The following is a 27509-nucleotide window of genomic DNA, read 5'->3' as shown; positions in this document are numbered from 1 at the left end:
GGAGCGTGGGAGTCTCTAGCCAAACCTCCTGCCTGAAGGAGGGTCAGAACTTGAGGCTTGATCCTGTTTGGTCTTGAAAACCTCCAAGGATGGAGCCACACAACCTCTGAGGACAACCTGCTGTGCCTGAGGCTACAAAAAGCTTTCCAGGGTTGACCTCTCCATGCCTGCTGCATCCCCTCAACAGCAAATGGGAAACAAGGTCTTACCCAGCTACAAGGATAACTTTGGTTGGCTTCATTGTGTCTTTGGGGTGATGGGCCCCCAAGAAGCTTGTTGATGGAGTGCTTGGGGTGATGGTGGGGAGTAGCTGATGCTGGCTGTGTCTGAAGTAGCTTGTCCCACTGAGGCTTGTCTGGGCACCTGGAACACATCTGCTGCTGGAGCTCCATCTCTTCAGGGATGCTGGAAGAGGCCATTTGGTCACAGTGGCTGCAAGACACAGGAGTTATATTAAGTGGCCAAAAAAGCTCCTTCTGGCCTGAGGATTTGCTGAAGCCTGTCCCAATGTGGCTGCCTTTGGTTTGGCCTTGAGGCAGTGCTGCTGCTCCAGGGAAGGTCCCTTCCTGGGGGTAAATGGCTCAGTTGAAAGTGGAGGGGATCACCTGTCCTTCATCTGCCACTCCAGCTGCTCCCTAAAAGGGCCTGGCAAGGGGAGAGGAGCAGGAGCTACAGCCTTGACCCATCTCTGAGGTGCTGAAGCACTGCAGCTGCTCTAAGGCTGGGGCCCCAGAGCAGGTCTGTGGCCTTGAGCCTCTGTTGGGACCTAGGATCCCTCCTGCATCCCCAGATCCCCAGATGGTCTGGTAGGAAGGAGGATCAGGATTGCATCTCCAGAGGAACTAGACAGCACCTTCATGCTCAGCTGATCCTGCTGCACTGTGGAGATTCCTCCCTTCCATCTTGACAAGCCTTCAGCTGGAGACACGGAGGAGGAGGAGGAGGGAGGTGAGGGGGGATTTGACTGGCAGGATTCATCAGCATGACAACAAACATTGCCAAAAGCTGGGAAAATACCCAACAAACCACCAACCAAACCACACAGGGCCTGGTGTGCCTTGACCAGGTACAAGTCTCACTTTCTGGACTGCCCAGGATGCTGAAGGGGCATGAGGAAGATGGTGGAAGAGCTGAGGAAGCACTGAGAACCCCATGGTTCCTGTCAAGGAGGGACTCAGCTCCATTTCCCAACCCCAGGCTGGGATTTCTCCAGCAGCAACCTTTGAGTCACCAAGTACTCAGCAAGCAGTGTGGCTGCCAAGCTGAGGGCACTGTGCTGCTGCAACCAAGCTGATGGTGGTCCAGCCAGAGCTGAAGCATCCTGTTGTCTCAGCAGAATTCAGCCAAGCTCACAGTGAAGGACATCCCCAAACCACTTGTTGGGCAAGCCCTGGACCCTGCCTGGCTCTGGGGGAGAAGGGACAGAGGGTTCAATGTTTGATGACCCCATCATGCACGGAAAAGAGTCCTCCCTGCAGGTCATCAGAGATGTTGTTTCATGTTATCTGAAGCAGAAATCACAAAAGTAATCTCCTGCAGTGGTCATCAGCACTGACCACTACTCCTTGTGGGGACCTGGAGGTGCTGTTGATGCCACCACAGCTGAGCCAGCACAGGGAGCCCCTGGAACCCTTGCCTGGCTGTGATGGAGCAGGGTAGGATCAGACCCTGGCAGCTCAGGAGGGTGACTGCTCCCTGCTTTCATGCCTGTGGTGGAGAGGAGCTGGTCTGACACAAAGCAGGACTTAGTGTGCTTTCATCTTCCCACCTGGGAAGTTCTTCATGGTTCACCTCATCAAGATGGTCATCTTGGGGATTAGGATTTGAGCTTGGAAAGTGCAACATGGTGACCTTTTCCTGCCAGAATTACCTCTGAGTCTCCTTTGATCTCAGCTCAGGAGTGCTCAGGGCCTGCTGCAGAGGTGAGGTTGCTCTGCAGGGTCTCAAAGCTGGAGAGGAGAAGCTGAGGGACAGTACTTGAGGTCTTGAAGCTTAAGTAGAAGCCCTGAGCCCTTCTGCAGGGTTCTCCTGGGGCTACAGACAACCACTGACTTCCTTCAGTGGGCCAGGAGGCAGGAAGAGAGCCCAAGCAGGACACTTCTCCAAAGCATGGCAGAAATGCAGAGTTAGATGTGCTGGATGGGGCAAAAATGGGCAGCAGCTCCACATCCCTCACTCAGTGTCTCCATTTCCCAAAGGCTGGTTGGGAGCCAAGCACTCAAACCCTGAGGGCTTCTGCTGGCAACAAGGTGTCCAGATCCCACCAATGAGATTGCAGATGACATCAAGACTCTCTGTGTGGTACAGAGCAGCAGCTGATGGTGGCAAAAATAATTTTATCAGTTACAGGTAGTTAGAGGGCTGTGGTCTGAGCTTTATGGCACCCTATGTGCCATTGTGGGTGGCATCCTCTGGAGAGATGGAGGTGGGAGAGGTTGGGTGATGCAGTGAGGCGTGGGTGGGGGAGGGGAAGCACCCAGATCCCCAGATCTGGCATGGGTTGGGGTCTCTCCAACATCTGGCTCTGCAGGTGAGTGTTTGACCCCTTTTCTCTTTTCCAGCTTCCCATTACTACAAGTACAAGCAGCAGTTCATTTTCCCAGGTGAGTCTTTTCCAAAATCTTCTCCGTTTGGGAGGAGATCTTGGCTGCTTCTCCTAACCCTGGAGATCCAAGGGATCTTGGCTGCTTCTCCTAACCCTGGAGATCCAAAGGATCTTGGCTGGTTCCCCTAACCCTGGAGATCCAAGGGATCTTAGCTGCCTGTCCTAACCCTGGAGATGCAAGGGATCATGGCTGCTTCTCCTAACCCTGGAGATCCAAGGGATCTTGGCTGGTTCCCCTAACCCTGGAGATCCAAAGGATCTTGGCTGGTTCCCCTAACCCTGGAGATCCAAGGGATCTTGGCTGGTTCCCCTAACCCTGGAGATCCAAAGGATCTTGGCTGGTTCCCCTAACCCTGGAGATCCAAGGGATCTTGGCTGGTTCCCCTAACCCTGGAGATCCAAGGGATCTTGGCTGGTTCCCCTAACCCTGGAGATCCAAGGGATCATGGCTGCTTCTCCTAACCCTGGAGATCCAAGGGATCATGGCTGCTTCTCCTAACCCTGGAGATCCAAGGGATCTTGGCTGGTTCCCCTAACCCTGGAGATCCAAGGGATCTTGGCTGGTTCCCCTAACCCTGGAGATCCAAGGGATCTTGGCTGGTTCCCCTAACCCTGGAGATCCAAGGGATCATGGCTGCTTCTCCTAACCCTGGAGATCCAAGGGATCTTGGCTGCCTGTCCTAACCCTGGAGATCCAAGGGATCTTGGCTGCCTTGCCTAACCCTGGAGATCCAAGGGATCTTGGCTGCTTCTCCTAATCCTGGAGATCCAAGGGATCTTGGCTGCTTCTCCTAATCCTGGAGATCCAAGGGATCTTGGCTGCTTCTCCTAACCCTGGAGATCCAAGGGATCTTGGCTGCTTCTCCTAACCCTGGAGATCCAAGGGATCTTGGCTGCTTCTCCTAACCTTGGAGATCCAAGGGATCATGGCTGCTTCTCCTAACCCTGGAGATCCAAGGGATGTTAGGTGTCTCTCCTAACCCTGGAGATCCAAGGGATGTCAGGTGTCTCTCCTAGCCCTGGATGTTGTTCTGGGCTGGGATTTGCCCCCTGGACACCTATGCTGCTGCAGGACTGTGCAGATGGTGCAGGGCTGCTGGCCCTGAGTTCTCCCCAGCTGTATAGCTAAGGGTGTAACTGGGGGGGAGCTGGGGACAAGGGGAGGGGTTTGGTGGCATTTAGTTCTTGTGGCTGTTTCCAGCACTGGAAGGGGCTCCTGGTGCCTCCCAGCTGACTCTCTCCCCACTCTTTTCTCCCCAGATGTGGTGCCTGAGACGCCAACCCGAGCCCCTCAGGTGGTCCTCCACCCTGTCAACTCCAACCCCATGTAAGTTCTTCCTCCTCTTCCTCCTCCCAACTTGCCTTCCCTTCCCCTCCTGAGCAGTGCATCCTCCACACCCCTCTGAGCACCCATGGGTGCTCCCCTGACCTTGCAGCACCAGTCTGGGGCTTAGGGCTGCCTTTTGGGTGGGTTAGGGTGGATGGTTGAGGTGCCTGTGCTACCTTAACCCAGCTCATAGCTCTGGATTGTGTCCTGGGGAGGAGAAATGTCAGAAGGAGAGGGCAAGGGATTGATTTCCAGCCACAGCAGTGCACCCACCCAGTGCTTCACCACCAGAGAAAAGAAAAAGACTTTGAATCCAAGACCAAACCCATGAGACACCAAAGCCCAAGTGATGAATCTGTGATTAAATTGTAAGCAGCAAAGCAGGGCCTTTGAGACAGTTTGAACAGAGGTGGCTCCTGCAGCTCCACTGAACTCCAAAAAAGGTTACAGTGAATTCATTCTGAAGCACAATATCTTATTGGTGTCAGGGCCTGCTGCTCTCCATGGCTGAGCCCAAGCTCAGCATTCACAGAATCACAGAACTGCCCAGATTGGAAAAAGACTTTCAAGATCCTTGAGTCCAATCATTAACCCAACCCAAACAAGTCCTTGACTAAACCAGGGGTGGGGACTCCACCAGTGCCCTGGGCAGCCTGTTCCAGTGCCTGATAAACCTTTCAGTAAAGACATTCTTCCTAATGTCGAAACTGAACCTTCCCTGGTGCAACTTGAGGTAATTTCCTCTTGTCCTATCATTTGCTCCTTGGGAGAGGAGACCAACCCTCACCTGGCTCCAGGCTCCTTTCAGGGAGTTGTAGTGAGAAGACCTCCCCTCAGCCTTCTTTTCTCCAGACTGAACAATCCCCAGGTCCCTCAGCTGCTCATCACCAGCCCTGTTCTCCAGACCCTTCACCAGCTTTGTTGCCCTTCTCTGGACCTGCTCCAGCTCCTCAGTGTCCTTCTGGGAGTGAGGGGCCCAAGACTGAACCCAGGATTTGAGGTGTGGCCACACCAGTGCCCAGCCCAGGGGCATGATCCCTGCCCTGCTCCTGCTGGCCATGCTGTTGCTGATCCAGGCCAGGATGCTGGTGGCCTTCTTGGTCACCTGGGCACACACTTGCTCATCTTCAGCCACTGTTGTCCAGCACCCCCAGGTCTTTCTCTGCTGGGAAGCTTTCCAGCCACTCTGCCCCAAGCCTGGGGCATTGCTGGGGGTTATTGTGGCCAAAGGAAAGGACCTAGCACTTGGCCTTGTTGAAACCAATACCATTGGTCTTGGCCCATTTTCCCAGGCTGTCCAGATCCCTTTGCAGAGCCTCCCTGCCCTCCAGCAGATCAGCGCTTCCACCCAGCTTGTTGGCAGCTGCAGACTTGTTGAGGGTATCCTCAATCCCCTCCTCCAGGTCATAGAATGGTCCAGGCTGAAGGGACCTTCAAAGCTCATCCAGTCCAACCTCCCCACAGTCAGCAGGGACATCCCCAACCAGATCAGGCTGCCCAGGGCCTCACAGAGCCTCACCTTGAATATGTCCAGGGAAGGGACCTCAAACACCTTCTTGGGCAACCTGTTCCAGTGTTCCACCACCCTCAGAGTGAAGAATTTCTTCCTGATATCCAACCTCAATCTGCCCTTCTCTAGTCTGAAGCCATTACCCTTGTCCTGTCCCTGCAGGCCTTTGTAAACAGTTTCTCTTCAGCCTTCTTGTAGCCCCCCTCAGGTACTGCCAGGCTGCTATTGGGTCTCCCTGGAGCCTCCTCCTCTCCAGGCTGAACACCCCCAGCTCCCTCACCCTGTCCTCATAGCAGAGCTGCTCCAACCCCCTGAGCATTTTCCTGGCCCTCCTCTGGACCCTCTCCATCAGAGGGCTGTACTGAGGGCTCCACACCTGCACACAGCACTCCAGCTGAGGTCTCCCCACACCTGCACACAGACTCCAGCTGAGGTCTCCCCACACCTGCACACATCACTCCAGCTGAGGTCTCCCCACACCTGCACACAGACTCCAGCTGAGGTCTCCCCACACCTGCACACAGACTCCAGCTGAGGTCTCCCCACACCTGCACACAGACTCCAGCTGAGGTCTCCCCACACCTGCACACATCACTCCAGCTGAGGTCTCCCCACACCTGCACACAGACTCCAGCTGAGGTCTCCCCAGAGCAGAGCCAAGTGGCAGAATCTCCTCTCTGGCTCTCTGGCAATGCTGCTTTGGATGCAGCCCAGGCTGTGATTTGCCTTCTGGGCTGCAAGCTCACACTGCCTGCTCCTGGCCAGCTTCTCATCCATCAGCACCCCCAAATCCTTTTCCACAGGGCTGCTTTCTAACACCTCATCCCCCAGTCTGTACAGATAGAGAGGATTGTTCTGGCCCAGGTTGTCCTGCCTGCACCACCCTGGCAGTGATGTCCCATTCCAGGGTTCCTGCTAAGTGCCATTTTGGAGGATCTGACAAGCTGGGAGTTTAACAAATTGAGTCTCTCTCCAGGCTCTGATTTGCTTTCTGTCCAGCTTGTCCATGCTCTCCAAACCACATTGACAACTGCTGGGGGGGTCTGGTGGATCTCACCTCTGGGGGAGACTGAGCCACTCTTCCGACCAGGAACTGGGAAATTAATGGCAAAGTGGTGAAGTCAAAGCTTTTTAGTTTGTTTGTTTGTTTTTTCCTCCCTTCCCTGCCCAAAGTGAGGTCTCTGGCCTAGGGCTGGGCAGCTTTTGGTTCACAGATTGCATCAGGCTGGAAGGGACCCTCAAAGGTCATCTTGTCCAAACCCCCTGCAGTCAGTGGGGACTCCTCCAGCCAGAGCAGGCTGCCCAGGGACACATCAAGGTCCTGGTCTTGAATGTCCCCAGGGATGGAGCTTTGACAAAATCCTTGGACAACCTGGTAGGCAAAGAAGTTTAGGTTGCCAAATCTGAGCTCCTCCTCTTGCTCAGCTCACCCAAACCAAGCCATGGCAGCTGCTGGGGTTACCCTGGGCCTGGCTGGGTGAAAGACCCACAGCCCTGGCTCCCTATGGTTGGATACTCAGGAGACAGGGATTCCTGCCTGGGCTAAAGAGCAGGCAGTAGGAGACAGTTTGGCTGCTGCAGTTTTTCTTCTGTGCAGCATGATGGACGGCAGAAGCCTGCATCCTCCTCGGTTTTCCTGCTTAAAATATCAGGATCTGCTCCTTTTGTACATGGCTCCATGTCTTCCCTGGGATTTCTAGCTCTTTAGTGGCATAGGAAGGGGACAGGAAGCACAGGGCCACTGGATGGAAAGGGGATAGGAAGCTCAGAACCACTTGTTAGGAAGGGGACAGGAAGCTCAGGACCACTGGATGGGAAGGGGATAGGAAGCACAGCACCACTGGGTGGGAAGGGGATAGGAAGCACAGGACCACTGGATGGTAAGGGGGTAGGAAGCACAGCACCACTGGGTGGGAAGAGGATAGGAAGCTCAGGACCACTGGATGGGAAGGGGATAGGAAGCACAGGACCACTGGGAGGGAAGGGGATAGGAAGCTCAGAATCACTGGTTAGGAAGAGGATATGAAGCACAGGATGTTCAAGCAGCTTGGGATCTCTCCTGTGATCCTTGCTGCCTCTAGGAAGGGATGCTGTTAATTAGGTTAATGAGAATAATAATTTAGAATGTATTTACATTCTGCTTGAAACCACTCAAGCTGCTCCAGCTGCTCTTCCCCATGGAATTTCCCTAATTCCCTGTTCCCTGTCGGGTGCAGGAAGGCCCTGATCGTGGGTGGTACTATTTAAGTGGAGAAGCTCCTGGCCCAGGGAGCTGGAGAGCAGACACATTTGGGTGCTGTCTTCAAAACCCCCACTTGTCAAGGATTTAAAATCTCCTTTTCTTACCTTCTGGTTGCTAATCAGCCTGTTCTGGTTGGTGTTCACTGGGAAGGTCATTCTGACCTTGGAAACCACTTAAAAATGCCACCAGGGTGTGCCCCAGCAATGCCTTGAGAGGCAGGTCAGAAGCTGTGGGGGTGTAAATCTGTCCCTCAGCCTAGGAGAGCCAGGGTGACACCTCCCAGGACATGGCAATGCTGCATCCTCTGCACTGTGCACTTTAGGCAGCAAGATGGAGAGCTGCTTGTGTGCTCCCACATCACCAAATCCAGCCTGGAGCTTTCACACATCCAATGTTAATTAATGCAAGAATTGATACTGCTCTTCCCTTCTCCTCTGTGAGCACCCAGGGCTATCCTTAGGGATGGATGTGGGGGGGCGGAAGGAATTGCTCTCCCACCTTAGCAGCCAGCCTGGTACTTCTCCTCCCTGATCCCTTTAGTCCTGATGCAGAGTGATGCTGTGGGAAGCAGGACTCGAGGTCCACAAGTGTTTGTAACCTGGTGGTAACTTACTAACTCTTTCAACAGCCTGGAAGGAAACCCATTGCTTCAAATTGAAGTGGAGCCCACCTCGGAGGTGAGATGTTCAGGCTGGCTCCTGTGCTTAATGGGCCTTCAGTTTACCTCCATCCTGGGGCACATTTCACAGGGCCCAGAGACATTTAACACCTGTGCAGTGTAATTACTGCTAATTGGATTAAGAGCCAACCCTGGTCCTGCCTGGGTAGCCATATCCCTACCCCATGAGGAGAGACCCTCAGGGGGTCCACGTCTACCCTGTTTAGAATTCAATGAGCTTTGCTGAGATGACTTTAAAATGTGGTGGAAGGGGGAAGATGGGGGATGCAGCTTTCCAGAGGTGTTAGAAATCCTGCAGAAAGCTTATTCAGTGCATGAAGGGAAAATTCAGACCTATCCTGGGGGGCTGGATACCCAGAAGGTAGCAGGGGGGGGGAGTGGGTGCTAGCAGAGGGCAGCTTGCCCAGGGTGGGGTGAAATGCTGCTTTCAGGCAGATGAAGTCCATGCTCTGGGGGTATCATGCTCTTATCCTCAACCCTCAGGGGTTACCCTCAGGGTAAATAAATGCCTTTCTTGCAACAGCTGGGTTGCATAAAACACAGCTGCCCACTTGGAAGGTGCCTGCCTGATTTCTTAGAATCACAGACTGGTTTGGGTGGGAAGGGGCCCTGAAAAGCCACTGAGTTCTACCTCCCTGCAGGCAGCAGGGACACAGAATCATAGAATCAGAGAATTGATTTGGTAGGAAAAGAGCTTCAAGAGCATCAAGTCCAACCATTAACCCATGAGCATCATGACCATTAAAACTGTCACCAAGTGCCATATCCACACGTTTCTTGAACACCTCCAGGCATCTGCACCAGACTTGAGTTAGTTAATAGTTGGAGTCAATGATCTTAAAGGTCTTTTCCAACTAAAACAATTCTGTGATTCTATGATTCAGCTAAAGTAGGTTGCTCAGAGCCACAAACAACCTGACCCAGAATAGTCCCAGGGATGGGGCATCTCCCACCTCTCTGGCCAGCCTGGGACAGGCTCTCACCAGCCTCAGTTTCAAACATTTCTCCCTTTTCTCCAACCTGAATCTCCCTCTCTCAGTATCAGACCATCACCCCTTGTCCTGTCACAACAGGCCCTGCTCCAAAATCCCTCCCCAGCTTTCTGATCATCCCTTTCAGCACTGAAAGGCCACCAGGAGGTCTCCCTGGAGCCTTCTCTTCTCCAGGCTGAACAAGCCCAACTCTCTCAGCCTGGCCTCACAGCAGAGAGCTTCCAGCCCTCCCAGTGTTGCTGTGGCCTCCTCTGGCCCTGCTCCAACAGGTCCCTGTCTGTGCTGTACTGAGCACTCCAGAGCAGTCCCAGCACTGCAGGTGGAGTCACAGCAGAGGGGGAGAATCCCCTCCCTGCCCCTGCCAGTCCTCCTACCTAGAGAAAGAAGAAGCTGCCCAGGGAAATAGATCCCTCCTGTGACAGTGTTACTGATTTATTATTCTAGTTAATAATTGTTACTATTCCCAAGCAGTGTTGGGTTTCTTGCACAGCAGCTGCCTCCCTTAAGAACCCTGCAGCTTCCCTCTCTTCAGAAGCAGGCTGTTTGTTGAAGGCCCTGCTCAAAAGTTTGTCCCCAGCTTTCTCCTTTAAGCGTTGCCCACGAGTGTTAAGGAGTTCCCCAGCGCTCCTTTCAGCACTGGGAGGTGGGTTGATGAGGTTTTGTCCACATTATTTTCCTTTGGCCACCCCTTTTGTTTATTTGTTTCTTTTGTTGTTGTTTTTTTTTTTACTTTCTTTTCTTTTTTCCCATTTGTCCTCTGCCAGAACGAGGAAGGCACGGAGGAGGCTCAGGAGTCTGAGGATGACTTTGAAGAGATGAACCTCTCGCTCCTGTCCGCACGCAACTTCCCACGCAAAGCCAGCCAGACCAGCATCTTCCTGCAGGAGTGGGACATCCCCTTTGAGCAGCTGGAGATGGGGGAGCTCATCGGCAAGGGCCGCTTCGGGCAGGTCTTCCACGGCCGCTGGCACGGGGAGGTCGCCATCCGCCTGATCGACATCGAGCGGGACAACGAGGACCAGCTGAAGGCCTTCAAAAGGGAGGTGATGGCCTACAGGCAGACCCGCCATGAAAATGTGGTGCTCTTCATGGGAGCCTGCATGAGCCCTCCCCACCTCGCCATCATCACCAGGTGAGCCCCAAAGCCTCCGGCCTCGCTGGAAATGGTTTTTGGTTCCCCATGCGCCTTGGCCGTGCTTCCCTCTGACAGCCAAGGGCTGCCCTCCGTCTGCTGGCATCGATGCTGTGAAGCATCAGTCCCACCCAGTGGGTCCAGGCAGATCCATCACCCATAGAAAGTCATCTTGAGACAGGAATGGTTTGGCTTAACCAGAGACAGGAATGGTTTGGCTTAACCAGAGACAGGAATGGTTTGGCTTAACCAGAGACAGGAATGGTTTGGCTTTACCAGAGACAGGAACGGTTTGTCATAACCAGAGACAGGAATGGTTTGGCTTAACCAGAGACAGGAATGGTTTGGCTTAACCAGAGACAGGAATGGTTTGGCTTTACCAGAGACAGGAATGGTTTGGCTTTACCAGAGACAGGAACGGTTTGTCATAACCAGAGACAGGAATGGTTTCCTTTAACCAGAGACAGGAATGGTTTGGCTTTACCAGAGACAGGAATGGTTTGCTTTAACCAGAGACAGGAATGGTTTGTCATAACCAGAGACAGGAATGGTTTGTCTTAACCAGAGACAGGAATGGTTTGCTTTAACCAGAGACAGGAATGGTTTGGCTTTACCAGAGACAGGAATGGTTTGCTTTAACCAGAGACAGGAATGGTTTGCTTTAACCAGAGACAGGAATGGTTTGCTTTAACCAGAGACAGGAATGGTTTGCTTTAACCAGAGACAGGAATGGTTTGCTTTAACCAGAGACAGGAATGGTTTGCTTTAACCAGAGACAGGAATGGTTTGCTTTAACCAGAGACAGGAATGGTTTGTCTTAACCAGAGACAGGAATGGTTTGTCTTAACCAGAGACAGGAATGGTTTGTCTTAACCAGAGACAGGAATGGTTTGTCTTAACCAGAGACAGGAATGGTTTGTCTTAACCAGAGACAGGAATGGTTTGTCTTAACCAGGGTCAGGAATGGTTTGTCTTAACCAGAGACAGGAATGGTTTGTCTTAACCAGAGACAGGAATGGTTTGTCTTAACCAGGGTCAGGAATGGTTTGTCTTAACCAGAGACAGGAATGGTTTGTCTTAACCAGAGACAGGAATGGTTTGCTTTAACCAGAGACAGGAATGGTTTGCTTTAACCAGAGACAGGAATGGTTTGCTTTAACCAGAGACAGGAATGGTTTGCTTTAACCAGAGACAGGAATGGTTTGCTTTAACCAGAGACAGGAATGGTTTGCTTTAACCAGAGACAGGAATGGTTTGCTTTAACCAGAGACAGGAATGGTTTGCTTTAACCAGAGACAGGAATGGTTTGCTTTAACCAGAGACAGGAATGGTTTGCTTTAACCAGAGACAGGAATGGTTTGCTTTAACCAGAGACAGGAATGGTTTGCTTTAACCAGAGACAGGAATGGTTTGTCTTAACCAGAGACAGGAATGGTTTGTCTTAACCAGAGACAGGAATGGTTTGTCTTAACCAGAGACAGGAATGGTTTGTCTTAACCAGAGACAGGAATGGTTTGTCTTAACCAGAGACAGGAATGGTTTGTCTTAACCAGGGTCAGGAATGGTTTGTCTTAACCAGAGACAGGAATGGTTTGTCTTAACCAGAGACAGGAATGGTTTGTCTTAACCAGGGTCAGGAATGGTTTGTCTTAACCAGAGACAGGAATGGTTTGTCTTAACCAGGGTCAGGAATGGTTTGTCTTAACCAGGGTCAGGAATGGTTTGTCTTAACCAGAGACAGGAATGGTTTGTCTTAACCAGGGTCAGGAATGGTTTGTCTTAACCAGAGACAGGAATGGTTTGTCTTAACCAGGGTCAGGAATGGTTTGTCTTAACCAGGGTCAGGAATGGTTTGTCTTAACCAGGAGGGATAGAACTGCTGGGATGGAATTCTGTCATGGTTGTTCTTTCTGCATGGTGCCCTGGTTGAGTCCCTGGATGGGTGCTGGAGTCTGCACCCTGCTCCTGTGTTGCCACATCATGGAAAAGCCTCTAAGAGCAGCTGGCCACATGTGAACACCGAGTTTCATGAAAACACCTGGGTGCTGTGTAAACATCTGGGGTGTCTAAGGGCTAGGCACTGTGTTAGTCCAATGGGCTGGGATAGAGCCAGAAGGGCAGCAGAGGGGAGAAGACCTGGACTTGCAAGGAAAGCTGGTGTTCCATGGGACTGGAGCCCATCCATGGGGCCTCCTTCCTCCCAAGGAGCTGGGAGACCTTTCAGGATAAGTCATGGCTTCCTGAAGCATTTAATCTCTTTCCCAAAGCTGTTTTCTCTGTTAAACCCCAAACTGGATGTGGGACTAACAGGAGTGAGCTTGGGATCATAGAATGGTTTTGGTTGGAAGAGTTCCCAGTTCTGGGTTCCCCAGTTCAAGAGAGACAGGGAACTACTGGGGAGACTCCAAAAATGCTGAGGGGCCTGAAGCATCTCTGTGAGGAAGAAAGGCTGAGAGCCCTGGGGAAGAGCAGCCTGAGAGGGATCTGATCAATGCTCAGCAAGAGCTAAAGGGTAGGGAGCAAGAAGATGAGGCCAGACTCTTGTCAGTGGTGCCCAGGGACAGGACAAGGAGCAGAGGGCACAAACTGGAACCCAGGAGGTTCCACCTGAACAGGAGGAGAAATTTGTGTGTTGTGAGGGTGCTGGAGGCCTGGAGCAGGCTGCCCAGAGAAGTCTCCTTCTCTGGAGAGCTTCCAAAATCCCCCCTGGCCATTGTGCTCCTGGGCAAGCTGCTGTGGGTGCCCTGCTTTAGCAGGGGGGCTGGACTGGATGATCTCCAGAGGTCGCTTCCAACCCTCACCATGCTGGGATTCAATGACTCTGTGACAGGGTGACTCCAACCAGGAGCTGTCTTTCTGCACCTGTTGACTGGAAAAAAACAGGCTTTTTGTTTTGGAGCACAAAAGAGCCACCTGGGAGAACTCAGCAGCATTTCAGATCTCCATCTATCAGCTCCTGTCCAAAAGCTTTATGATAAGTCTGCAAACACAGGTATTGAGCAGTGCGTCAGAGCCCCCCAGCCCTCTGTTCCACTCTGCTGCTTCTCCAGCATGCTCCACTCCATGGTCCCCTCACAGCCCCTTTTTGCTCAGCTTTTCAATCCTATTCAATATCCAAACCTGGGCGATAGATTCTGGTTTTTCTCTGTCTATGAAGTGTTGTCTGTGCTGATGCCTCTGTAGATGAAACCAGAGAGGTGACACTTTTGACAGTCTGACAAAATAAATACCTGTGCTGCAGCAGCTGGTGCATTAACACCGGGTTTGGGAAGTGTCCAGTGCTGCTTGCTCTCCTTCCCACCTGCTCTTGGTCCTTTTTTTAAGGCTAAAGTAGAACTTTATTGGTTTGCCCTGAATATAACCTGTGCTTGCCACCTATTGGAGCATCACCACCTCTTTGCCTACAATGAGCAACCTGCTCTTATGTGTATCCTTTGAAGACTGAATCCTAGCATGGTGGGGGTTGGAAAGGACTTCTAGGGTTCATCCAGTCCAACCCCCCTGCTAAAGCAGGGGCACCCACAGCAGTGGGATCACAATGGCCAAGGGGGGTTGGAAGCTCTCCAGAACAGGAGACTCCACAACCACTCTGGGCAACCTGGTCCAGGGCTCCAGCACCCTCACACCAAAGAATCTTCTCCTCCTGTTCAGCTGGAACCTCCTGGCTTCCAGTTTGTGCCTGCTGCCCCTTGTCCTGTCCCTGGGCACCACTAAAAAGAGTCTGATCCAAACAACAGCTTTTCAATTGCAGCTGGAAGCCTGTTTGGTTTTTCTCCTGCTGGGATATTTCTGGGATGTGATCGGTTCTTGGCTTGTGCTGGTGCTGGGCTGGCCATGAGGATGAGGGAAAGCCAAGGGGGATCCTGGAAGGGGACTCAGTTCAGTCTCCAGCAATTTTTAGGAGGGTCAGGAGTGCTGGAGAGCACATCCCTTACCTGAAGGTCAGCTCCAAACACAACTGATTCCCTTTTGAGGCTTCCTATAGGGCTCTGTGCTGCTGGTGCTTCTCCAGGAGCAACTTCTTGGGCTTTCAGGGCAAAAGATCCCCTAACATGTCCAAGGGATGCTCCCTTCCCTGTACCTCTGGCTTTTGAGTGGTCTATACTTGGTTGAAGAGTTCTGGAGGCTTCTTGGGACATCTGTGATTACCTCCTGTGGGGAAAAGCCTTCTTGCCATGTGGAGGTCTCCATCCCATGCAGGTTTCCCTGCTCCCTGGAACAGGCAGGTCTTTCCTGAGGGGTATGGCAGGTTTTGCTTGGAGTGAAGGAAAATCAGTCCCAGCTCTCTGATGGAGCTAATTACAGACATTGATCTGCTGGAGCCTGTCCAGAGAAGGGCAACAAAGCTGCTCTGGAGAACAGGGCTGGTGAGGAGCAGCTGAGGCAACTGGGGGTTTTCAGTCTGGAGAATAGGAGGCTGAGGGAAGACCTCATTGCTCTCCATAACTCCCTGAAAGGAAGTTACAGTGAGGTGGGGGTTGGTGTCTTCTCCCTAGTCTCAGGTGATAGAAGGAGAGGCAGTGGCCTAGAATTGTGCCAAGGGAGGTTTAGGTTGGTGAAATGAGGAAAACTTTCTTTGCTGCAAGAGTGGTCAGGGATTGGCACAGACTGCCCAGGGAGGTGGTGCAGTCCCCATCCCTGGAGGGGTTCAAGAAATGTGTGGCCGTGGCACTGTGGGACATGGTTTAGTGGCCACGTGGTGTTGGATGGTTGGACTGGATGACCTTAGAGGTCTTTTCCAACCCACACAGTTCTGTGATTCTAAATCCAGGATGTCCAAATGTGCTCAGCTCTGAGCACATCCCTGGGGCTGACCTGGCTGTGTGCTGAAGAGGTAACTCTCCTTCTGAGTGCCCAGGGGTGGTCGCTCTAGGATGACTTTTTGTTTTTTCTTTCCACCAAGAAAAGAGCAATTTCCTTGGAGCTGTTAAAGAAATCTCCATTTTGCTGCTGGCAGGCTGCAAGCAGCTGCCCATCCCTGGAAGGGGCTTTACCAGCCCTGCTGGAGGGGGATTATTTATAGCAGGGTTTATTTTTACTGATCCACATCCCTGCATTTTCCTTCCTGCTCGTTTGTGATATTCAAGGATTGCCTCATTAGCAGGAAGAAATCTCCCCCTGCAATCACCACAGTGCACAGGCAGAAGCTGGGTGGGGAAACTGAGGCAGAAGCACAGCAGTGGTGTCATGCTTTGGGTTAATGCTCTGATTCCCTCTGCATTAACCATGATGGCTGGGACCAGTACTGCTTAATCAGTGTCGTAGCTGGTGGGGTTGAGTGCTCCTCATGATGTTTGCAGATGACAACAGGTTGAGTGGGGGTGCTGACACACCTTGATGTAATTCAGGGGGACATGGACAAGCTGGAGAAGTAGGGCTGGGTGAACCTCATGGGGTTCAGCAAAGCCAAGGCAAGGTCCTGCACATGGGTCAGGGTGACCCCTGGTATCAGTCCAGGCTGGGGAATGAAGGGCAGCCCTGAGGAGAAGGTCTTGGGGGTGCTGGGGGGTGAAAAGCTGGACATGAGCTGGCACTGTGTGCTGCCAGGCCAGAGCCAGCTGTGTCCTGGGCTGATCCCCAGCAGTGTGGGCAGCAGGGGCAGGGAGGGGATTCTGCTCCTCTGTTCTGCTTTGCTGAGACCCTCCCTGCAGTGCTGGGACTGCTCTGGAGTCCTCAGCACAGCACAGACAGGGAGCAGGGCCAGAGGAGGCCACAGCAATGCTGGGAGAGCTGGAAGCCCTCTGCTGTGAGGCCAGGCTGAAAGAGTTCAGCCTGGAGAAGGTTTCAGGGAGACCTTCTGGTGGCCTTTCAGTACTGAAAGGGATGATCAGAAAGCTGGGGACAGACTTTTGAGCAGGGTCTGTTGTGACAGGACAAGGAGTGATGGTTTGAACTCAAAGAGGGAGATTGAGAGTGGTGAGAAGGAAGAAATGTTTGACACAGGGTAGTGAGAGCCTGTCCCAGGTTGCCCAGAGAGGTGGGAGATGCCCCATGCCTGAAACCATCCCAGGTGAGGTTGTTTGGGGCTGTGATCAATCTGCTCTGCTTGCAGCTGTCCCTGCTGACTGCAGGGGGGTTGGACTGGGTCACCTTGAAAGATCCCTTCCAACCCAACCCAGCCTGTGGTTCCTGTCATGTCTCTTAGAGTGTCTGTCTGAGTCAGAAAGAAAAGAAAGAAATTCAGCATCTTCACCTGGTGGTGGGAGGTGGTGGCTCCAAAGAGCTCTTCCATCAGAGCTGCTAATAGATGTTCTCTTGGGTAATGAGCAGTGGGGATGGTTAACATTCATCTTAATTAGTCTTGAGCAGGAGCAAATGTGAGCCTTGGTGCTTCCAGTGCTGCATAATGGATAGCAGGAGAGGCATCAAAGTCCTCAGATGGGTGGAAATGAAAGGAAAATGGCTTTTTTTTTTTTTTTTTTTCTGAAAACAGGTAAATGACAAGTTGCTTTTGAGAGTGTACAATGAGACAAAGCCAGGTCTGGGTAAGCTCCTGTCAGGTCCTCAGGGCTCCTGGTGCCAGCACCCAATGGGAAGGGGAGGTAATGCCTGAGCCACCCAGGAGGTCCTTCAAAAGACAAAGTCTAACAGTTTCCTGGTGCTAGGAAAATAACTCAAGTCACCCACAAAGGGAATGGATTGCAGAAACCACCAGGGTTCAGGATTCTGGGTGTTCCTTCTAGGAAAAAAAAACCAAAAAACCCCAACCAGAAAGGGATTTTAATGCTTCTTGATCCCTCCCAAGGCTCCTGGGAGCCATTGGGTCTGTAATGAAAGGTGGTGGGGGGGGAACAGCATGCATAGGTGCAGCTTTCTGGAGGGGACTGTGGTGGCTTGTGTTGGTTGTGAATGTGGATTGTAGGAGGGGGTTGAGGTTTGAGCTGGAGCTTTGCCCCTCTTTGAGCTTCACTTGTCAGGGGGGTGGGGCAGTGGTGGAGTACTTTGGTTTTTAGTTCAAAGCTCAAATGTGGCACTAGGAGCCTGAGCAGAGCCCCTGGGGTCTGCACCCTGAGGTGCTCCTGGCCAGGTTTTGGCTCCTCTCTCATCACAGTGCAGTGCTAGAGTGACTCTGGATCTAGAGGATGCAATTAGGAGTCAACCTGATGGCTGCTGGTGTTCCCACCAGGGACCACATGGCTGTGATTTATGGCCTGGCTGTGATGCATCAGGAGGACCCAGGGGAACACTGAGGAACATTAGGAATTAAGCTTGACCATGACAGGACTATATAAAGAGAGTTAATTTGTCAAAGGTGCCTTTCAGCAGAGGCACTTGGAACATTTCTGCCAGAGAGGAAGCACCTCCCAAACCCTTCCCTGGAGCTCTTGGTTAGCAAAGTGGAGCTGAGAGCTGAAGCTGAGCATAAACTCAGGTCCTCTGCTCAAGAGGAAAAGAGACCTTGCTGATTTTTCCTCCATGGCAAAGCAAACTGGTTTTAGTAAGGGGGAACATGTTGCCTGCCATGAATTAAGAGGGACAGTGTCAGAGTGAGGGGAGGACAGAACACCTGAGCTGCTAGGGCTGGATTGGGATAAGTCTGGCACCACGTGGCCTTAATGTTGGGGTTGGTTTTGACTTTAGAATTTATTTCTATGCTGGATTTTAGCAATGCCTAATGCTTGACTCTGCTGCTGGGAAAAGGAATCAGACTGGTTTGGGTTGGAAGGGAGTTCAAAGATCATCCAGTTCCAACCTCCCTGCTATGGGCAGGGACAACCTCCCACCAGCCCAGGTTGCTCAAGGCCTCATCCAGCCTGGCCTTGAACACCTGCAGGGAGGGAGCATCCACAACCTCCCTGGGCAACCTGTTCCAGTGTCTCACCACCCTCAGTGGAAAGAATTTCTTCCTAATCTCCAGTCTCAATCTGCCCTCCTCAAGCTTCAATTCATTCCCTCTCATCCTATTTTACTGCAAGCCCTTGCCAAAAGTCCTTCCCCAGCCTTCCTGTAGCCCCCTTGAGGTACTAGAAGGCTGCTCTAAGGTCTCCCCAGAGCCTTCTCTTCTCCAGGCTCAACAGCCCCAACTCTTCCATCCTGTGCCCACAGTGGAGGTTCTCCAGCCTTCTGATCATCTCCATGGCCTCCTCTGGACCCTCTCCAACAGTGATTGTCCTTGTGCTGGGGACCCCAGAACTAGAGGCAGTGCTGCAGGTGGGGTCTGAGCAGAGCAGAGCAGAGGTCAGAATCCCCTCCCTGTGCTGCTGCTCTCCCTGCTCTGGATGCAGCTCAGCACACAGCTGCCTGCTGGGCTGCCAGGGACCAGTGCTGGCTCCTGGGGAGTTTGTCACCAGCTGCTAACACTAAGTCCTTCTCCTCCAGGCTGCTTGGGGTTACCCCTACCCAGGTGCAGGACCTTGCACCCTGTTGAACTTCATGAGGTTAGCCTGGGCTCACCTCTCAATCCTTTCCAAGTCCTTCTGGATGGCTCCTCATAGGGCACCCTTTCCCATCCCCAGACACCATTCCCTGCAGGCACAGGGGAGACCTGGACAGAGCTCAGTGGTGAGCACTTGGCTTTTCCAAGGCTCTCGCCATGCCAAACCTCCTGACATTTACAGTGCAGAGGATCTGAGGCTTGGGGAGAGTGGATATTTAACATCATTAGAAGGATGGGGCAGGGCTGTAAACCATCAGCTGAAGACAAAATGGATTTGGGCTGCGTGTTTTTACCTTCATGGGGGCCAGGCCAGGCTGCACAAGGCACTGTGTGCTGCTTGCAGCTGGTCTGTGTCTCTCTCCAGGGAGCCATGGTGATTTTTAGGGGCTTTGGCTTTTCTAGAACCTGGATCACAGAATCACTTTGCTTGGAAGAGATCTTTCAGGTCATCAAGTCCAGCTGTTAACCCAGCACTGCCAGGTCACCACTAATCCATGTTCCTCAGTACCACATCTACACAGCTATTAAATCCCTCCAGGGATGGGGACTCCACCAATGCCCAGGACAGCCTGTTCCAGACCTTGACAACCCGTTTGGGGAAGAAATTGTTCCTCCCGTCCATCCTAAATCTCCCCTGGGGCAACTTGAAGCTTTCCTCTTGTCCTGCCACTTGTTCTTTGGGAAAAGAGACCAACCCCCAGCTGGGTCCAGGTTCATTTCAGGGAATTTTAGATAGCCGAAAGGTCTTCTCTAAGCCTTTTTTCCAGACTAGACAACTCAATTCCCTTGTTTGCTCCTCCTGACTTGTTCTCCAGACCCTTCATCAGCTTCACTGTCCTTCCCTGGACATGCTCCAGCACCTCAACATCTTTCTTCTAGTAAAATGCCCTCCTTGCAACCAAATGATTACATACTACATCCTATCAGCCTTCTTTCCTGCCCTGGAAAGTTCAGTAGGAGCTCTAAACCCTTCTCAAGGGGAGGGAAACTGAGTCACAGAGCTGCCATGCTGTTTTCTTCCATGCCAGGCTAGAGCCACACATTCTCCCAAGTAACCACGGATAGGATGAGAGGAAATGGACATCAGTTGTGCCAGGGGAAGGTTGGGTTGGAGGTTAGGAAACATTTCTTCCCTGCATGAGTGGTGAGGGATTGGAACAGGTTGCCCAGGGAGGTGGTGGAGTCACCATCCCTGGAGAAGCTCAGGAAGCTGTAGATGTGGTGCTTCAATTTAGTGGTCGTGGTAGCTGGGTCACAGTTGAACTCCATGATCTTAAAAGGTCTTTTCCAACCCTAATGATTCTGTGGTTCTGTCATTTTTATGATCCAAGAGCTGGGTTTTTCCAAGCTGCCTTTTGGCTCTGGCCCTTCTCTCCCCACTTGTGGGTGTATTTTGGGTGGGGAAGGCATGAGGTCCTGCCTCCCCTCACCTTCCCCTCGCTGGAGTTTGGAGCTGTAGCCTCACCTCCTACCTTGCCTCTGGGTTGTTTTCCCTCCTCTGACTTTCTGCTACATTCCTCCTTCTCCTGGCAGTTAAATAATGGAGCTTGTAGATCATATAATAAATAGATATTGATCTCCTGCCAGGGGCTGGATCAGAATGGATTGGCCCAAGGGAGTAAACTCCTTCATGATCAATAAGAGGCCATCAGGCTGGAGAAGTCTTGATAATGACTGACACCAGCAAAGTCAATATGTGTATTATTACATACATTAAGTGGGTATGGATCTTCCACCTGGAGACAGCCTGGCTTTGGGCAGCTTGGTGGAGCAGGGGAAGGTGGGGAGGAGACCAAAATATTCTGAGTGAAGAGCATGGGAGGGATGGGGCAAAGCAGCTTGATGCTCTCAGAGGGTTTAGCTTATCATAGAATCTGGGACAGCCAGATAGGTCTGGGTTGGAAGGGACCTCCAAAGGTCATCCAGTTAACTCCCCCCCTGCAGTCAGCAGGGACATCCTCCACTGGATCAGGTTACCCAGAGCCCTCTTGAGCCTCACCTTGAATATCTCCAGGGATGGGGCCCCAACCTCCTCCGTGGGCAACCTGTTGCAGTGTTCCACCACCCTCATGGTAAAGAACTTGTTCCTTACATCCAATCTAAATCTGCTCTTCTCTAGTTTGAAACCTTTGCCTCTTGTCCTTTGTAAAGTTTCTTTCCATCCTTCCTGTAGCCTCCTTCAGGTACTGGAAGGTCTCTATTAGGTCTCCCCAGACCCTCCTCTTCTCCAGGCTGAACACCCCCAGCTCCCTCATCCTGTCCTCATAGCAGAGGTGCTCCAACCCCCTAATCATTTTTGTGGCCCTCCTCTGGACCTGCTCCATCAGGTCCATGTCCTTCCTGTATTGAGGGCTCCAGACCTGGACACAGTACTCTAGGTGAGGTCTCACCAGAGCAGAGGAAAGTGGACATGGGGAAGTACTCATTGCCCAAAAGGGGATTTGGTGGAGCCATGCCTTGAATCCTGGGTTCAGTTTTGGGTGCTTACTCCAATAAGGACATTGAGGGTCTGGAGCAGGTCCAGGGAAGGGCAAGGAAGCTGGTGAAGAGTCTAGAGCACAAGTCTTATGAGGGGCAGCTGAGGGAACTGGGCTTGTTCAGCCTGGAGAGAAGGAGGCTCAGGGGAGAGCTTCTGGCTCTCTACAACTCCCTGAAAGGAGTTTGGAGTGAGGTGGGGGTTGGACTGTTCTCCCAAAGAACAAGCCATAGGACAAGAGACAATGGCTTCAAGTTGCCTCAGGGGAGGTTTAGGTTGGACATGAGGAACAATTTCTTCCCTGAAAGAGTTGTCAAGGCCTGGAACAGGTGGGGTCCCCATCCCTAGAGGGGTTTCAGAGCCATGTAGATGTGGTGCTGAGGGCCATGGTTTAGTGGTGATCTGGCACTGGTGGGTTAATGGTTGGACTCCATGCTCTTCAAGGTCTTCTCTAACCCAAACCATTCTGTGATTCCAAGAAACTCAAGCTGGCTGCTTAGGTGCCGGCTGAGCTTTACCACTGCAGCACCAAATCCTGGCTGGTGGCTGTTCCTTAGCACCACTCCTCTGGCAAAGGGGTGCTGGAGGGACAAGTTGTCCTTTGTGGTGGTGAAGTGCTTCAAAACATTTCTATTTTGGCCAAGACTTCTTGGGGAAAGCACTTCACACAGCGGGACCGGGTGCCAAGGCACTGCCCTGCAGAGCAGGGGAGGGAAGAGGCTGTTTGAGGGAAAGCCTGGGATGAAGTGCTCTGCTGAGAGATGGTCCCACCAAGGCTTTTTTGCTTCTGCCACCTCTTCCCTTCACTATTGAGTGACATCTCAGCATGAATCACAATTAATACTTGTTTTTGTTCTTGTTTTGTTTTGTTTTTTTGTCTTTGAGAATCCTCAGTTCCTCTTTGGGGCCAGGCAGGGTTGTTTGCTGGGGAAGGTCCAGGGGGACCCACAGACTGATAGAATGGGTTGGGTTGAGTTGGGTTGGGCTGGGAAGGACCTATTTAAAGCTCATCCAGTCCAACCCCCTTGCAGTCAGCAGGGACATCTGCAACTAGAGCAGGGTTGATCACAGCCACAAACAACCTGACCTGGAATGGTTCCAGGGATGGGGCATCTCCCATCTTTCTGGGCAACCTGGGACAGGCTCTCACCACCCTTAGTGGCAAACATTTCTCCCTTCTGTCCCCTCTGAATCTCCCTCTTTTAGTTTCAAACCATCACCTCTTGTCCTGTCACAACAGGCCCTGCTCAAAAGTCTGTCCCCAGCTTTCTGATCATCCCTTTCAGCACTGAAAGGCCACCAGGAGGTCTCCCTGGAGCCTTCTCTTCTCCAGGCTGAACAAGCCCAACTCTCTCAGCCTGGCCTCCCAGCAGAGAGCTTCCAGCCCTCCCAGCATTGCTGTGGCCTCCTCTGGCCCTGCTCCAACAGGTCCCTGTCTGTGCTGAGTTCCCCAGAGCAGTCCCAGCACTGCAGGTGGAGTCACAGCAGAGGGGGAGAATCCCCTCCCTGCCCCTGCCAGTCCTCCTACCTAGAGAAAGAAGAAGCTGCCCAGGGAAATAGATCCCTCCTGTGACAGAGTTATTGATTGATTATTCTAGTTAATAGTAATTGCAGCTATTCCAAAGCAGTGTTGGGTTTCTTGCACAGCAGCTGCCTTGCTTAAGAATCCTGCAGCTTCCCTCTCTTCAGAAGCAGGCTGTTGAAGTTTCTGTTCCTTCCTGTAGTTCAGAATAGCAGGAGGATGGTGCCATATAGAATACATTAAGCTCCTTCAAAGGCAAGGGGAGGTCAAAACTCCTTCACCCATCCCCATGCCCCCAGCCAAGCCTCTCAGAGGCCTTTCAGAAGGCAGCAAGAGGCTACCCCAAGAATCAAGCATTTTCCAATGACTTGTTTGCAGCCAGGGCTTTAGATAAGCCACCAGGGTCTGAGGCTGCTTTGCAGTCACCTTCCTCTTTGCTCTTTTCCCTGGAGCTGTATGAGAGCTACTCTGCTCTGTCTCTGGCTCCTTAAAATAAAAATGCAACCAGTTGACTTTTTTATTTATTTATTTATTTATCTAAATAACTTTTTTCTTTCCAAAGCCATGGTTGAATAGGAGCTACTATTTCTCCTGCCTTCCTTCTCCTGCCTTCCTTCTCCTGCCTTCCTTCTCCTGCCTTCCTTCTCCTGCCTTCCTTCTCCTGCCTTCCTTCTCCCGCCTTCCTTCTCCCGCCTTCCTTCTCCCGCCTTCCTTCTCCTGCCTTCCTTCTCCTGCCTTCCTTCTCCTGCCTTCCTTCTCCCGCCTTCCTTCTCCCGCCTTCCTTCTCCCGCCTTCCTTCTCCCGCCTTCCTTCTCCCGCCTTCCTTCCCTCTCCCGCCTTCCCTCCTGCCTTCCCTCCTGCCTTCCCTCCCTCCCTCCCTCCTTCCTTCCCTCTCCTGCCTTCTCTTTCCTTCCCTCTCCTTCCTTCTCTTTCCTTCCCTCTTCTTCCTTCTCTTTCCTGCCTTCTCCTTCCTTCTCTTTTCTGCCTTCTCATTCCTGCCTTCTCCTCTGTCCCTGTTTTTACCTTGTGTGCCAGCTGCTGGGAGAAAAATTTTGCTCTAACTAATATCCATCAAAGGGTGGAGCTTCCATTGGGCAGAGATAGTGAGTACAGGACAAGGGGACCATCCTCTTTTCTGCGGCTCTTCTTTTTCCCAGCCTAATTCTGGGCTCCCTAATTCCCTCCCTAATTCTGGGAAAAGAGAGACAGGGAATTACTGGAGGGAGTCCCGTGGAGGCTCAAAAGATGCTGAGGGGCCTGGAGCATCTCTGTGAGGAGGAAAGGCTGAGAGCCCTGGGGCTGTGGGGCCTGGAGAAGAGCAGCCCCAGAGGGGATCTGATCAATGCTCAGCAAGAGCTAAAGGACCTGTGGGGGGCAAGAGGCTGGGGCTGGACTCTTGTCAGTGGTGCTCAGTGACAGGACAAGGTGTAATGGGCACAAGCTAGAACCCATGAGGTTTCCATCTGAAGAGGAGGAGAAATTGTTTGTTGTGAGGGTGCTGGAGGCCTGGAGCAGGCTGCCCAGAGAGGTTGTGGAGTCTCCTTCTCTGGAGAGCTTCCAAAGTCAGCTGGCTGTTGTGCTCCTGGGCAAGCTGCTGTGGGTGCCCTGCTTTAGCAGGGAGGTTGGACTGGATGATCTCCAGAGGTCCCTTCCAACCCTCACCATGCTGGGATGCTGTGATTCTGTCACCCTTGCTCTGTAGGGACCTGCAGGGAAAATTTGATCCCATGCTGGGACTTTGTATAGGGCCTGACATATGCCAGCTTTTACCTTAGCCTGAGACCTGACAAACTCATTGCAGCTCATGTTGGTGTGGCCCCAGCTGTGCCTGCTGTACTTGGGGTGATGTTTAGATGCAGAGGGCTTGGGGAACTCGAGCTGAGTGATTGCCTCTGCTCTGCTTTGTTGACACCAGCACAGCTGGGAGAGCAGGCAGCAGGGCTGTGAGGCTGCTTATTGATTTGGAAGAAGACATAGCTTCAGGGATAAAAAGAATTGAAACATTTGGGTTGGAAAAGACCCTTACATGAACACAAACCTCTCTCCCTTTGCTGCACTTCCAGCCTTGTGTGATCTTCCTTTTTGTGAACTATGTTTGTGGTTGCCTGCTGCCAGAAGCTCAATTTTGGTAAAAGAGAAAAAGAAGCCAATATGTGGGAAGAGCCTGGAGACCTAGAGAGTTGTTAACCTGGGAAAGTCCTTTCATAGATGCACAGAATGGTTTGGGTTGGAAGGGACCTTAAAGGTCATCCAGTTCCAACCCCACTCCCAGGAGTAGGGACACCTCCCACCAGCCCAGGTTGTTCAGGGTCTCATCCAGCCTGGCCTTGAACACCTTCAGGGAGGGGGCAGCCACAACCTCCCTGGGCAACCTGTTCCAGTGTCTCACCACCCTCACCAGAAAGAATTTCTTCCTAATCTCCAGTCTCAATCTGCCCTCCTCAAGCTTCAATCCATTGTCCCTCGTCCTGTCGCTCCCAGCCCTTGTCAAAAGTCCCTCCCCAGCTCTCCTGTAGCCCCTTGCAGGTACTGGAAGGCTGCTCTAAAGTCTCTTGGAGCCTTCTCTTCTTCAGGCTGAACAATCCCAACTCCCTTAGCCTGTCTCCAGCCCTATGATCAACTTTGTGGCCTCTTCTGGGCCTGCTCCAGAAGTTCTATGTCCTTCTTGTGCTGTGGGCCCCAGCACTGGGAGCAGTGCACCAGAGTAGAGGGGCAGAATCCCCTCCCTTGTCCTGCTGGACAGTATTTTTTTGCTGCAGCCCAGGATAAAGTTGGCCTTTCAGATCACCAAGTCCCACCATTAACCCAGCACTGCCTGGTCAGCACTAAACCATGTCCCTCAGCACCACATAGAATCATAGAATCAGTCATGGTTGGAAGGGACCACAAGGCTCATCCAGTTCCAACCCCCCTGCCATGGGCAGGGACACCTCACACTACATCAGGCTGGCCAGAGCCTCATCCAGCCTGGCTGCAAACACCTCCAGGGATGGGACCTCAACCACCTCCCTGCACAACCCATTCCAGGCTCTCACCACTCTCATGGGGAAGAACTTCTTCCTCATGTCCAGCCTGAATCTCCCCACTTCCAGCTTTATTCCATTCCCCCCAGTCCTATCACTACCTGATAGCCTAAAAAGTCCCTCCCCAGCTTTCTTGGAGCCCCCTTCAGATATTGAAAAGCCACAAGAAGGTCACCTTGGAGCCTTCTCTTCTCCAGACTGAACAGCCCCAACTCTCTCAGTCTCTCCTCACAGGAGAGGTGCTCCAGCCCTCTGCTCATCCTGGTGGCCCTTCCCTGGACACCTTCCAGCATGTCCAGATCCCTCTTGTAATAGGGGCTCCAGAGCTGGACACAGTACTCCAGGTGGGGTCTCAGCAGAGCTGAGCAGAGGGGGAGAATCCCCTCCCTTGCCCTGCTGGCCACACTTCTCTTGATGCAGCCCAGGCTCTGCTTGGCTCTCTGGGCTGCAAGTGCACATTGACAGCTCCTGTTGAGCTTCTCATCCCCCAGCACCCCCAAGTCCCTCTCCTCAGGGCTGCTCTCCAGCCACTCCCTGCCCAACCTGGATTTGTGCTTGGGGCTGCAACATCTCCATGACTTTTCAATCCCTCCAAAGCAGCTGTGTGTGATATTCATTCCTTCCCCCAATGGCCAGTCCTGCTCAGGTGAAATCCAACAAGTCCCAGCTCTTTCTTAGTATTCCCCAGAGATTTCTGCTTTCCTGTGAAATCCTAAGAATGTGTAAATGGGTGGGGAATGTGTGAGCACTGGAGCAGCCCTTTCTTGGCTCTACCTTTCCTGGAGAGCAGATGTAAGCTGCTAGCAGAGATATTTTTATATTAAAGTACTTTATTAATTCCCCCTCTGCCTCTCCCCTGGGTGCAGAGTGCTGGCTGTCACCATGGTATCTGAGCTGGGTGCCCATAAATCAATAGACCCAGCAAGTAATGAGCTTCCTGGGCTCTGGCATTTCTCACTTTGGGGTGTTTAAATGATCCTAGTTAACTGAATGGGTGTTTGTGTGGATGGTTGGGCAGAGGGATGAAAAGCACCAAACACCAGTAAGGAACAACCTGGCAGCCTGTCTGCAACCACCAATCCATCAGCTCTCAATCCATTCCTGCTCCTGAGCCAGCAGCCAGGCTGAGGTCTTTGATCCTACAGAGGTGCTGGACATCAATGCAGAGGTGGTTGAGGGAGGTTCTCCTGCCCCTCTGCTCTGCCCTAGTCAGGCCATATCTGGAGGTTTTGGTCCAGTTCTGTGCTCTCCAGTTCAAGGCAGACAAGGAACTACTGGAAAGAGTCCAGTGGAAGCTAGGAAGATGCTGAGGGGCCTGGAGCATCCCTGTGAGGAGGAAAGGCTGAGAGCCCTGGGGCTGTTGAGCCTGGAGAAGAGCAGCCCCAGAGGGGATCTGATCAATGCTCAGCAAGAGATGAAGGACCTGTGGGGGGCAAGAGGCTGGGGCTGGACTCTTGTCAGTGGTGCTCAGTGACAGGACAAGGGGCAGAGGGCACAAACTGGAAGCCAGGAGGTTCAATGTGAAGAGGAGGAGAAAGTTGTTTGGTGTGAGGGTGCTGGAGTCCTGGAGCAGGCTGCCCAGAGAGATTGTGGAGTCTCCTTCTCTGGAAAGCTTCCAAACCCC

General features: G+C 52.4%; 1 protein-coding gene across 1 annotated transcript in view; it reads left to right on the top strand.

Annotated features, from left to right (window-relative positions):
* The window catches only part of KSR2 (kinase suppressor of ras 2), a 102925-nt gene that overhangs the window by 50864 nt on the left and 24552 nt on the right, over window positions 1-27509 (top strand). Inside the window, exons 11-14 of the mRNA XM_054392671.1 lie at window positions 2562-2603; window positions 3866-3932; window positions 8313-8361; window positions 10120-10487. Coding sequence (XP_054248646.1) covers window positions 2562-2603; window positions 3866-3932; window positions 8313-8361; window positions 10120-10487 — 526 coding nt within the window. The remainder of the gene's footprint in view (window positions 1-2561; window positions 2604-3865; window positions 3933-8312; window positions 8362-10119; window positions 10488-27509) is intronic.

The sequence above is a fragment of the Indicator indicator genome, chromosome 26 (genome assembly GCF_027791375.1).
Source record: "Indicator indicator isolate 239-I01 chromosome 26, UM_Iind_1.1, whole genome shotgun sequence".
In the NCBI taxonomy this organism is placed as follows: domain Eukaryota; kingdom Metazoa; phylum Chordata; class Aves; order Piciformes; family Indicatoridae; genus Indicator; species Indicator indicator.
This window is presented reverse-complemented; position numbering and strand designations above follow the sequence as displayed.